The sequence below is a fragment of the Carlito syrichta genome, unplaced genomic scaffold, assembly GCF_000164805.1.
Source record: "Carlito syrichta isolate Samal-C Ts95f unplaced genomic scaffold, Tarsius_syrichta-2.0.1 Scaffold287904, whole genome shotgun sequence".
Lineage (NCBI taxonomy): Eukaryota > Metazoa > Chordata > Mammalia > Primates > Tarsiidae > Carlito > Carlito syrichta.
The window spans coordinates 92,618-104,779 of NW_007232000.1; the positions used below are offsets into that span (position 1 = coordinate 92,618).

A 12,162-nucleotide genomic window follows, 5' to 3' on the forward strand; every position below is an offset into this window, starting at 1 on the left:
TCTACGTGCTTGGCAAGCGCTGTCTAGATGGTGAAGTGAATAAGATATCATAACTGCCCAGAAAGGTCCCATATATGTGGAATATAAGTTGTTAAGTGTTAGGCTTTAAGTGCTAGTATGGGTTTCTTTACTAGTGCTGCCACTGACTAACCATGATTTTGGGCAAATTTTTAAATTTCCTATGCTTTTAGTTCCTTATCTGTAAAATAAGGATAACGTAATACTGACCTTATAGGGTTATTGTGAAGAATAAACAGATAAATATGCAAAACTACCAAGCACTTAATGGTAACTGCTTATCTTTACCATTGTCACCACCATCATCAGAAGAACTGGTTCTCCATGCCTAATACAGCTTTTTGATGATTTCTGCTACCCTCAATTGCATTTGGTATATTTTATGTATATAAATGACATTTTTCCAAGGGCCCAGGCCCAAAGATGCCAGACTACCAGTGGATAGCAGGATGCTAAAAGAAACCCACTCTAAATTCACACTGAATACACTGACAACATTACTTTTACATATACCCCATTATACTTTTCTAGCCCAGAAAAGAGGCTTCTCAGAGCCAAAGAATGAGGTTGACAACACTCCTCATATTACACTTTCATATTATTTGCATTTGGGTGGCCCTTACACTCCTAAAACTGTGCATGCTTTTTGCATAGTAGTTATACATGATAAATACATAGAGGTAAGCTAGTATAATAGTTAAGAGCAATGGCGTTGTAATAAGGTAGACATAGGTTCAAATCCTCATTCCTCCACTTAGTAGCTATGTCCTTGGAGAAAATTCTTATGCTTTCTGAGCCTGTCCCTTCATCTGTAAAACGGGAATACATAAAATGGGACACATGAAATACATATCTCAAATAAATGTGGTAAAGATTAAGTGAGATGATAAAATCTAGTATTTGGTAGCACAATAGGGTGACTATAGTTAATAATGTATTGTATATTTTAAAATAACTAAAAATAAAACAAATATTTCTAACACAAAAAATCTTGAAGTGATAGATATCTCAATTATCCTGATTTGATTGCTACATGTTGTATGCCTATATCAAAACATCATATGTACTCCCTCATTATAGACAACTATTATGTATGTGTAATAATTTTTTTTTTTTAATTTTGAGTTGGAGTCTCACTCCGTCGTCCAGGCTGGAGTGCAGTGGCACGCTCCCAGCCACCATAGCCTCAACCTGCTGGGCTCTGGCGATCCTTCCACCTCAGCCTTCCAAGTAGCTGGAACTACAGGTGCGCGCTACCATGCCTGGCTAATTTTTTATTTATTGTAGAGACGAGGTCTCACCAAGTTACCTGGGCGGGTCTCGAACCTGTGGGCTCAGGCAATCCACTTGCCTTGGCCTTCCAAATTGCTGGGATTACAGGTTGAGCCACTGAGCCTGGCCAAAATTTTTTTTAAAGGTTAAATGAGATGATATATGAAAAGTATTTAAGACATTGTCTAGCACATAGTAAATTCTCGATAAATGCTGGCTTTTATTACTTAAAAAAAGACATGAATTAGGTGAGCCTGGTGGCTCAGGCTCATTTTCAATTAAACAAGCATTTATTTTGCACCTGCCAAGTATCTTACATTCTGCTACTTTCTGTGGGTACTAAATAAAGTGTATTACATGAGTCCTCTGAAACAAAGTTTGTGCTTTTTACATGTATATGACACTAAAAACAAGTGTCCTGCAACATGTCCTCATACTGGAAGGTGGGGCTAGTACCAGCCTTTCTGCAATCATTATGGTTGAGAATGTGAAGAAGGAGGAAGATAAACAAGTAGAGAGGTGGAGTTAGGTTTGGAAATTAATCACCCCACTTATGTATTCTGTATAGGCTATATAAAGGCTACCATCCCAATCCATCATCACCCTGCAAGCTGTATCAGGCTTTATCCTACTTGTTCCTTTGGTGAATCAGGTGAGAGAAAGTTCATTCAGCTACATTTATAAATATTTGGGGTTGTCTACAGTAGAAATCTGGGGATATGAGCTAAGGCAGAGTACATATATGTTTTGCCTTTCTTTTCTTTTTTGTTTCTATCTTTTCTTTTTGTTCGTTCATTTGTTTCATCAGTTTAGTTTATTCTGGGGTCTTTTGGGAATAAGTTTGTCTTTATGAAGAATAATACAAGTAAAAATTTGTCTTCTTCTAGGCCATTCTACACTCTCTTCCCAATCTTTTAAAATGCCATCTTTTTCCAGGCTGTCCAGCTCAAATTAAAAGAAAAGAAAATGAATGATAGTGTCTTTTGTCTTTCCTTCTCCAGGTTCACTTAAACTTACAAAAAGATGACTGACCTCTTGAGAAGTGTTGTCACTATCATTGATATTTTCTACAAGTACACCAGAGAAGATGAGGAATGTGACACACTGAGCAAGAATGAGCTAAAGGAACTTCTGGAGAAAGAGTTCCGTCCAATTCTGAAGGTGAGGACCATGTGCCAGGGCAGAAGGCTGCTGGAGTCCTGTACATGCTCTGTTATATGACCAAGATTAGCTAAAGATTGCACAGTCCCAGGGGACTTTAAGCAAACTCTATGAGTAGTATTTTTGAGAAAAACAGAAAGGCAGTTAAAGCAGCATGTATTTTAAAGAAGGTGAAGGTTTCTTCCTAACTCTCTTATGCACTCCCACCTTCTAGACTCTCAGACTTTCTGGTGCACTCAGGCTTCCCCCTTTTGAAAAAATAGAAGTAAATTTGTGCTAAAACATGAATTAACAGATTATCCTATCAAATGGGGAAAAAAGTATGGATGAAGATTTTATGTACAAGGGGAATTGACAAAATAGCCAGGATGGTTAAAAACTAGGAACAAAATACAAACTTTTTTTTTTCCATTTACTTAGGAAGGACTCAGCTATAAACATCAACATAATAGATCATGGATTCTAATATGGAATATATTAGCATGCAATGTTTAAAATTTATATAAAGCTAAGATATACCAATTACTGAACTTGGCTTATTCTACTCCTTCAGGCCATACCTAATCACTTAATCCTCTAGCTTAAATTCTTGAACCGTCTTCTTCTGAGGATCCCAATAGTCTTTATTTTCTACTAATTCTTCACATTTACTAGGTCCTACTAACCTAAAGTAATCCTCTATTGAACTAAAACTACATAATGTCAAATATCCACAATCCCATAGCCCTACTTGAATTTTTTAGTAGAGTATGTGGGTTAGGCTGATCAGGTCTCCCTTGGTGTGTCACTCATTTACAGAACCCAGATGATCCAGACACAGTGGACGTCATCATGCATATGCTGGATCGAGATCATGACCGAAGACTGGACTTTACTGAGTTTCTTTTGATGGTATTCAAGTTGGCTATGGCCTGCAACAAGGTTCTCAGCAAAGAATACTGCAAAGCTTCAGGGTCAAAGAAGCATAGGCATGGTCATCGACGCCAAAAGGAAGAAAGTGAAACAGAAGAAGAAGAAGATACACCGAGACAGAAAACAGGTTATAGACATTCAAGCTGGAGTGAGAGAGAGGAGCATGGATATAGTTCTGGGGACTCAAGGGGAAGTGCAAAACATAAACATGGGTCTAACTCCTGGAGGCTGGGAAGACAAGGTAATCTATCCAGCTCAGGGAGCCAAGAAGGATCTGAGAAAGGGTACCGTGGGTCTAGCTCTGATCACTCATGGAGTAGTGGCAAAGAGAGACATGATTCCAACTCTGGAGAACTGGGGGAAGGAAGAAACGAGTCACATGTTAGCCCATCTAGAGAATCTGGGGAGGAATATGAATCTGGGTCTGAATCAAAGAGTTGGGGAAGGAAAGGTCACGGGGGTCTATCACATGGATTAGAAACGGGTGGGCATGAATCAAGCTCTACTCAGTCAAGAAGAGGTAGAGGACAAAAGTGTGGATCTAGCTCTGCAGGTTCAGGGGGCAGTGGGAAGCAAAGTGATGCATGTGGTTACAGCAATTCAGGTGGGTGTGGAAGGCCACAAAATGCTTCTAGTTCTTGTCAGGCAAGCAGATTTGGAAGGCAAGGAAATCAATCTAGCTGTACCCAATCAGGCTGTCAGTCAGGAAGTAGTGGAGGACAAGGTCATGGCTGTGCCTCAGGAAGTCAATCCACTGGATATGGTCAACCTGATCCTTGCTCCTGTAGCCAGTCCTCTAGTCAGAGAGAATATGGATCTAGAGAACAAAATCAACCACTGAACTGTGGAAGACAACAGAGAACAGGCTCAAATCAGCCCTCTGGCTGTGGACAATATGGGTCTGGAGGTAGTCATCCTTGTAGTTATGGTCACTCTTCAAGCTCTTGTCAAAAAGGGTCTAGTTCTGGTCAGTCTTATTGCTATGAACAACATGGAACAGGCTCCAGTCAGTCATGTGGCTTTGGACAAAATGGGTCTGGCTCAGGTCAGACTTGCTGTGGCCAACATAGATCTAGATCAAATCAATGCTCTGGCTATGGTAAGCAAGGGTCTGGCTCAAGTCAGTTGTCTGGCTTTGGACAACACAGATCTGGCTCAGGTCAGACTTGCTGTGGCCAGCAAGGGTCTAGATCAGGACAATGCTCAAACTATGACCAGCATGGGACTAGTTCAGGTCAGTGCTCTGGCTCTGGCCAACAAGGGTTTGGCTCAAGCCAATCCTCTGGCTTTGGCCAACATGGGTCTGGCTCAGGTCAGTCCTCTGGCTTTGGCCAACATGGACCTGGCTCAGGACAGTCCACTGGTTTTGGACAACATGAGTCTACATCAGGTCAGTCTAGCTATGGCCAACATGGGTCTGGTTCAAGTCAATCCTCTGGCTATGGTCAACATGGATCTAGCTCAGGACAGACATCTGGCTTTGGACACCATAGATCTGGATCAGGTCAGTCTTCTGGCTTTGGCCAACATGGATCTGGCTCAGGTCAGTCCTCTGGCTTTGGCCAACATGGATCTGGCTCAGGACAGTCCACTGGTTTTGGACAACATGAGTCTACATCAGGTCAGTCTAGCTATGGCCAACATGGATCTGGCTCAACTCAATCCTCTGGTTATGGTCAACATGGATCTAGCTCAGGACAGACATCTGGCTTTGGACACCATAGATCTGGATCAGGTCAGTCTTCTGGCTTTGGCCAACATGGATCTGGCTCAGGGCAGTCCACTGGCTTTAGACATCATGAGTCTACATCAGGTCAGTCTAGCTACGGCCAACATGGGTCTGGCTCAACTCAATCCTCTGGCTATGGTCAACGTGGATCTAGCTCAGGACAGACATCTGGCTTTGGACACCATAGATCTGGATCAGGTCAGTCTTCTGGCTTTGGTCAACATGGATCTGGCTCAGGGCAGTCCGCTGGTTTTGGACAACATGAGTCTACATCAGGCCAGTCTAGATATGGCCAACATGGGTCTGGCTCAACTCAATCCTCTGGCTTTGGCCAACACGGATCTAGCTCAGGACAGTCCACTGGCTTTGGACATGAGTCTACATCAGGTCAATCTAGCTATGGCCATCATGGATCTGGCTCAGGACAGTCCACTGGCTTTGGCCAACATGGATCTAGTTCAGGACAGACATCTAGCTTTGGACACCATGGGTCTGGATCAGGTCAGTCCTTTGGCTATGGCCAAAATGAATCTACCTCAGGGCAATCCACTGGCTTTGGACATGAGTCTCCATCAGGTCAGTCTAGCTATGGCCACCATGGCTATAGCTCAGGACAGACATCTGGCTTTGGACACCATGGGTCTGGATCAGGTCAGTCCTCTGGCTATGGCCAACATGGATCTACCTCAGGGCAATCCACTGGCTTTGGACATGAGTCTCCATCAGGTCAGTCTAGCTATGGCCACCATGGCTATAGCTCAGGACAGACATCTGGCTTTGGACACCATGGGTCTGGATCAGGTCAGTCCTCTGGCTTTGGCCAACATGGATCTGGCTCAGGGCAGTCCACTGGCTTTGGACACGAGTCTACATCAGGTCAGTCTAGCTATGGCCAACATGGGTCTGGCTCAAGTCAACCCTCTAGCCATGGCCAACATGGGCCTACCTCTGGACAGACCTCTGGTTTTGGACACCATGGGTCTGGATCAGGTCAGTCCTCTGGCTTTGGCCAACATGGATCTGGCTCAGGGCAGTCCACTGGCTTTGGACATCATGAGTCTACATCAGGCCAGTCCAGATATGGCCAACATGGATCTGGCTCAAGTCAATCCTCTGGCTTTGGCCGACATAGATCTGGCTCAGGACAGTCCACTGGCTACGAGCAACATGGATCAGGCTCAAGTCAATCCTCTGGTTATGGCCAAAATGGGTCTGGCTCAGGTCAGTCCTCTGGCTTTGGCCAACATGGATCTAGCTCAGGGCAGTCCACTGGCTTTGGACATGAGTCTACATCAGGTCAGTCTAGCTATGGCCACCATGGGTCTAGCTCAGGACAGACATCTGGCTTTGGACACCATGGGTCTGGATCAGGTCAGTCCTCTGGCTTTGGCCAACATGGATCTGGCTCTGGGCAGTCCACTGGCTTAGGACACGAGTCTACATCAGGTCAGTCTAGGTATGGCCACCATGGGTCTAGTTCAGGACAGACATCTGGCTTTGGACACCATGGGTCTGGATCAGGTCAGTCCTATGGCTCTGGCCAACATGGATCTGGCTCAGGACAGTCCACTGGCTACGAGCAACATGGATCTGGCTCAAGTCAATCCTCTGGTTATGGCCAAAATGGGTCTGGCTCAGGTCAGTCCTCTGGCTTTGGTCAACATGGATCTAGCTCAGGGCAGTCCACTGGCTTTGGACATGAATCTACATCAGGTCAGTCGAGCTATGGCCACCATGGGTCTAGCTCAGGACAGACATCTGGCTTTGGACACCATGGGTCTGGATCAGGTCAGTCCTCTGGCTTTGGCCAACATGGATCTAGCTCAGGGCAGTCCACTGCCTCTGGACATCATGAGTCTACATCAGGCCAGTCTAGATATGGCCAACATGGGTCTGGCTCAAGTCAATCCTCTGGCTATGGCCAATATGGATCTGCCTCAGGACAGACAACTGGCTTTGGACACAATGGGTTTGGATCAGGTCAGTCCTCTGGCTCTGGACAACATGGATCTGGCACTGGGCACTCCACTGGCTTTGGACATGAGTCTACATCAAGTCAGTCTAGCTATGGCCAACATGGGTCTGACTCAAGTCAACCCTCTAGCCATGACCAACATGGGTCTAACTCAGGACAGACCTCTGGCTTTAGACACTATGGATCTGGATCAGGTCAGTCCTCTGGCTTTGGCCGACATGGATCTGGCTCAGGACAGTCCACTGGCTATGAGCAACATGGATCTGGCTCAAGTCAATCCTCTGGCTATGGCCAACATGGGTCTGGCTCAGGTCAGTCCTCTGGCTTTGGCCAACATGGATCTGGCTCAGGACAGACATCTGGCTTTGGACACCATGGGTCTGGATCGGGTCAGTCCTCTGGCTTTGGCCAACATGGATCTGGCTCAGGACAGTCTACTGGCTATGAACAACATGGATCTGGCTCAAGTCAATCCTCTGGTTATGGCCAAAATGGGTCTGGCTCAGGTCAGTCCTCTGGCTTTGGTCAACATGGATCTAGCTCAGGGCAATCCACTGGCTTTGGACATGAGTCTATATCAGGTCAGTCGAGCTATGGTCACCATGGGTCTAGCTCAGGACAGACATCTGGCTTTGGACACCATGGGTCTGGATCAGGTCAGTCCTCTGGCTTTGGCCAACATGGATCTAGCTCAGGGCAGTCCACTGCCTCTGGACATCATGAGTCTACATCAGGCCAGTCTAGATATGGCCAACATGGGTCTGGCTCAAGTCAATCCTCTGGCTATGGCCAATATGGATCTGCCTCAGGACAGACAACTGGCTTTGGACACAATGGGTTTGGATCAGGTCAGTCCTCTGACTTTGGACAACATGGATCTGGCACTGGGCACTCCACTGGCTTTGGACATGAGTCTACATCAAGTCAGTCTAGCTATGGCCAACATGGGTCTGGCTCAAGTCAACCCTCTAGCCATGACCAACATGGGTCTAACTCAGGACAGACCTCTGGTTTTAGACACTATGGGTCTGGATCAGGTCAGTCCTCTGGCTTTGGCCAACATGGATCTGGCTCAGGACAGTCCACCGGCTATGAGCAACATGGATCTGGCTCAAGTCAATCCTCTCACTATGGTGAACATGGGTCTGGACCAGATCAGTCCTCTGGCTTTGGCCAATATGGATCTGGCTCAGGACAGACATCAGGCTTTGGACACCATGGGTCTGGATCAGTTCAGTCCTCTGGCTTTGGCCAACATGGGTCTAGCTCAAGTCAGTCCTCTGGCTTTGGACAACATAGATCAGACTCACGTCAATCCACTGGCTTGGGTCAATATGGAACTAACTCAGGTCAGTCCTCTGGTCATGACAGCACTCATGAGCATAGGCAAAGAGGGCAAAGCTCAAGTCAGGGAGGGAGGGCTTCTCAAGCTGGAGAGTCAAGATCAACTGTTCAAGAGAGACAGGGAAGTACTCATGGGCAGTCAAGAGATACCACTAGACATACCCAATCAGGTCATGGACAGTCCTCACAGTCAGGTTCAAGGACAACTGGAAGAAGGGGATCTAGTCATAGTGAGTCCAGTGACAGTGAAGTACATTCAGGAGTTTCACACAGACACTCAGGACCCACATATGGTCAAGCCAGATCTCAACATGGAGAGTCACAATCCACTGTTCAAGGAAGGCAGGGAACCACTCAGGGGCAGTCAAGAGATACCACTCGACATGCCCAGTCAGGTCAAGGACAATCCACACAGTCAGAGTCCAGGACAACTGGAAGAAGGGGATCTAGCCACAGTGAGTCCAGTGACAGTGAAGTCCATTCAGGAGTCTCACACAGGCACTCAGGACACACTCATGGCCAAGTTGGATATCAACATGGGGAGTCAGGATCCACCGTTCGAGGGAGACAGGGAGCTACTCATGGACAGTCAGGAGATACCACTAGACATGCCCAGTCACGTCACAGACAATCTTCACAGTCAGGGTCAAGCACAAGTGGAATCAAAGGATCTGGACACACACAGTCCAGTGACAGTGATGTGCATTCAGATGTCTCACACAGACACTCAGGATTCACTCATGACCAGGCTGAATCTCAACATGGAGAATCAAGATCCACCATTCATGGGAGACAGGGAACTACTCATGGGCAGTCAGGAGATACCACTAGACATGCCCACTCTGGTCAGAGAGAATCCACACAGTCAGTTTCCAGCCCCACTGAACGAAGCACGTCTAGTCACAGTGAGTCCAGTAACAGTGAAGAACATTCAGGCGTCTCACAGGAACACTCAGTTTCCCCTCATGGACAAATAGATCAAGGGTCAACATCCTCTCATAGACAAACAGAATCCACACAGTCAGGAAGACAGGGACCAAGTTATAGACAGGAAAGAGACAGATCTACACACTCAGAGTCAGTTCATGGGTCAACCACATCTACCCATGGACAATCAGTGTCTGGCAGAAGAGAAAGACATGGATCCAGTCATACACAGCTTCATGATACTCACAGGCAGTCAAGGGATAGCATAAGGAGACATTCAAGCAGTAGTCATGGCCAGTCCAGAGCAAGTCATTTTCAGTCATGTAGTAGTGGAAGACAAAGACATGGGTCAAGTCCAGGTTGGAAACATGGCAGCTATGGGAGCTCAGAATATGACTATGGGCATTTGGCGTATGGACCTTCTGGGGGTAGCAGAGCAAGCAGCCGCAATTCTAGTCCTTCAAGGTCAACAAATAGATCTGCAAACAAGCAAGTGTCTAGACATGGACAATCATTTTCTAGTTCTGACCATATAGCATTCAAAGCAACTGAAAGAACTGAAAAACAAGGTTCAAATCATAGACAATCAGACACACATCATGGGCAATCAATTGATTCCCACAGTCTGTCTGGACCTGGTAAAAGTAGAAGGCAGGGATCTAGTCATGGACATTCTGCAGTAACTCATGAACAGTCAAGTGACACCCATGTTCAACCTGTATATAGCACAGTTAGCAGACAGAGATCTACACAAAGCCAATCTAGTAACCATTCTGGATCTGGCCATGGACAATCTTTATCAGCTTATGGCCTTTCTGAATCTAGAAAGCAGGAATGCCATAGTGATAGCATAAGGTATTCGGAAGATTGGGGAAAACAGACTCATGGACAATCAGAATCTGAGCATGAAAAGTTGGAGTTCAATTCAATAGCTGAATTCAATCAGCAGCATTTGGGAGATACAATTTTACTTGGGCAGGTAAGACCCAACACAAGTTTAGCAAGTCAGGAACCAAATCATAAACAATCGGGAGAAGCCCTGGGTCAAACTGGATTCAGCACCAATGAAAGACAAGTGTATAGCCATGGCCAATCAAGTGACAGCTATAAGCAGTCAAATGACAACAAGAGTCAAAGATACATTTACAGTCACTTTATTGACAGTCAAGACCCTACAGGAATTGAAGAGCATAGATATAGGTATTCATCAAGCAGTACCACTACATGGGGTGGGGGAAGGCAAAGGAAAGAGTTGGGATCAAGTCTGTCAGGAGGCATCAGAAGATACAATCAGGATATGGATGATAAGCAGATAAGAGGCTCTGAGGCCAGAGGTTACCACGGAAAGGAAAGAACAGACTCGGGTTCCTTCTACTTAGACAGCAACACTCCACTCTACGAATATGTCCAAGAACAAAGGTGCTATTACTTTGAATAAGAAACCAATAGAAAACAAACTAGCCCAAGATCAGAACTAATCCAAAGAAGAAATGAGATGCACACATGAAATGAAGATATTTAGTATGAATGCTTATTTAACATGATTGCTTCTTTTGGTAGTAGGGATATATGTCTATTCTTTCATTTTAACTGTAATACTGTACATTATTACTTTTGTTTGGTGCTAGGGTTTTTGTAAGGCTCCACATTCATTGAGCTCCTTGGTTAGAAAATAGTGAATGGAAGAAAATAGTATTTGGGACTATATTCATTGTGTGTGTGTGTGTGTGTGTGTGTGTGTGTGTGGAGAGAGAGAGAGAGAGAAAGACATATTATAACTATAGTTATTTGGGTGGTTTGGATTAAAATAAATATTTTTTTTTAATTTGAAATGTTCAAATTTTGGTTTAATTGCTGATAAACCTATCCAGGGAGCTAAAAGACATGGAGCCAGAATTTCTCTAGTAACATTGTAACACATTCCATCTCCTAAGCAAAGAATGTTGTGGTAGTTTCCTAGGTGAATATTCAGAATACTTGCATTTTTTTGTTACCACTGAAACTCTGTACTACTATTTATTAATTTATTGTCATGACTTTCTGGATATAGGATTCAAAAAGTTGTAGTCCATAAAAATTGGCAATAAAGGCTGAGGCGGAAGGATTGCCTAAGCCCAGCAAGTCGAGGCTTTGGTGGCCATGAGTGTGCCACTGTACTCCAGTCTGGGCGACAAAGAGTAAGACTACAACTCAAAAAAATATAAATAATAAATATTGACAAGAAACTTTTCACCAAAGTACAATTTCTCTTCTCCTTCAGTTCCACAAACATAGTTCTTTGCCATGGGATCAGATGCACATTTTTCTCTTACTTCTGCACAGCTAGATGGCAGTGAAGCACTCAGATACCAATAATAAGGAGCCCCAAGAAGGCAAAATTGAACTACATCTGATCTTTCCCTCAATCTAATCATTGTCCAAAGCATTTTCAGAAAGAAAGGCTTTATAGTGATACTGATGTATTGGTGACTTCGGATGTTCTGGTTAATCATGATTATCACAAGAATAATTATCAAACATAATCCCAAGTGTCTATTTCCTAAGACAATCCAAATTCTGGAAATAAGAATTATGCACAATGGAATTTCTTGCCAAGTATATTAATTGAAATATATCACTGTAGGTTAATGGGAATGGAGGCTAATGGCATCCTGAAGCCTCCAGTGGAAGAAAAATAATTAAAAATATATTCCTGCCTAGGAAAAGAAAATACATGAATTTATTATGAATAATGAGAGAAGTAACATGGAGTAGAAAAATATGTACAAAGGGTACTATCTTCAGTAAAAAGTTGAATACTATAAAACCCAAAGGAAATGTCTAA

The 12,162-nt window shown here is 44.4% G+C and overlaps 1 protein-coding gene across 1 annotated transcript; it reads left to right on the forward strand.

Moving 5' to 3' along the window:
- Positions 1–2,313: 2,313 nt before the first annotated feature.
- On the forward strand, positions 2,314–10,776 carry FLG2 (filaggrin family member 2). The gene is made up of 3 exons (XM_008053137.1): positions 2,314–2,451; positions 3,250–4,522; positions 4,598–10,776. The coding sequence occupies exons 1-3, from the start codon at positions 2,314–2,316 to the stop codon at positions 10,774–10,776; spliced, it is 7,590 nt and encodes a 2,529-aa protein (XP_008051328.1).
- The last annotated feature ends 1,386 nt before the right edge of the window (positions 10,777–12,162 follow it).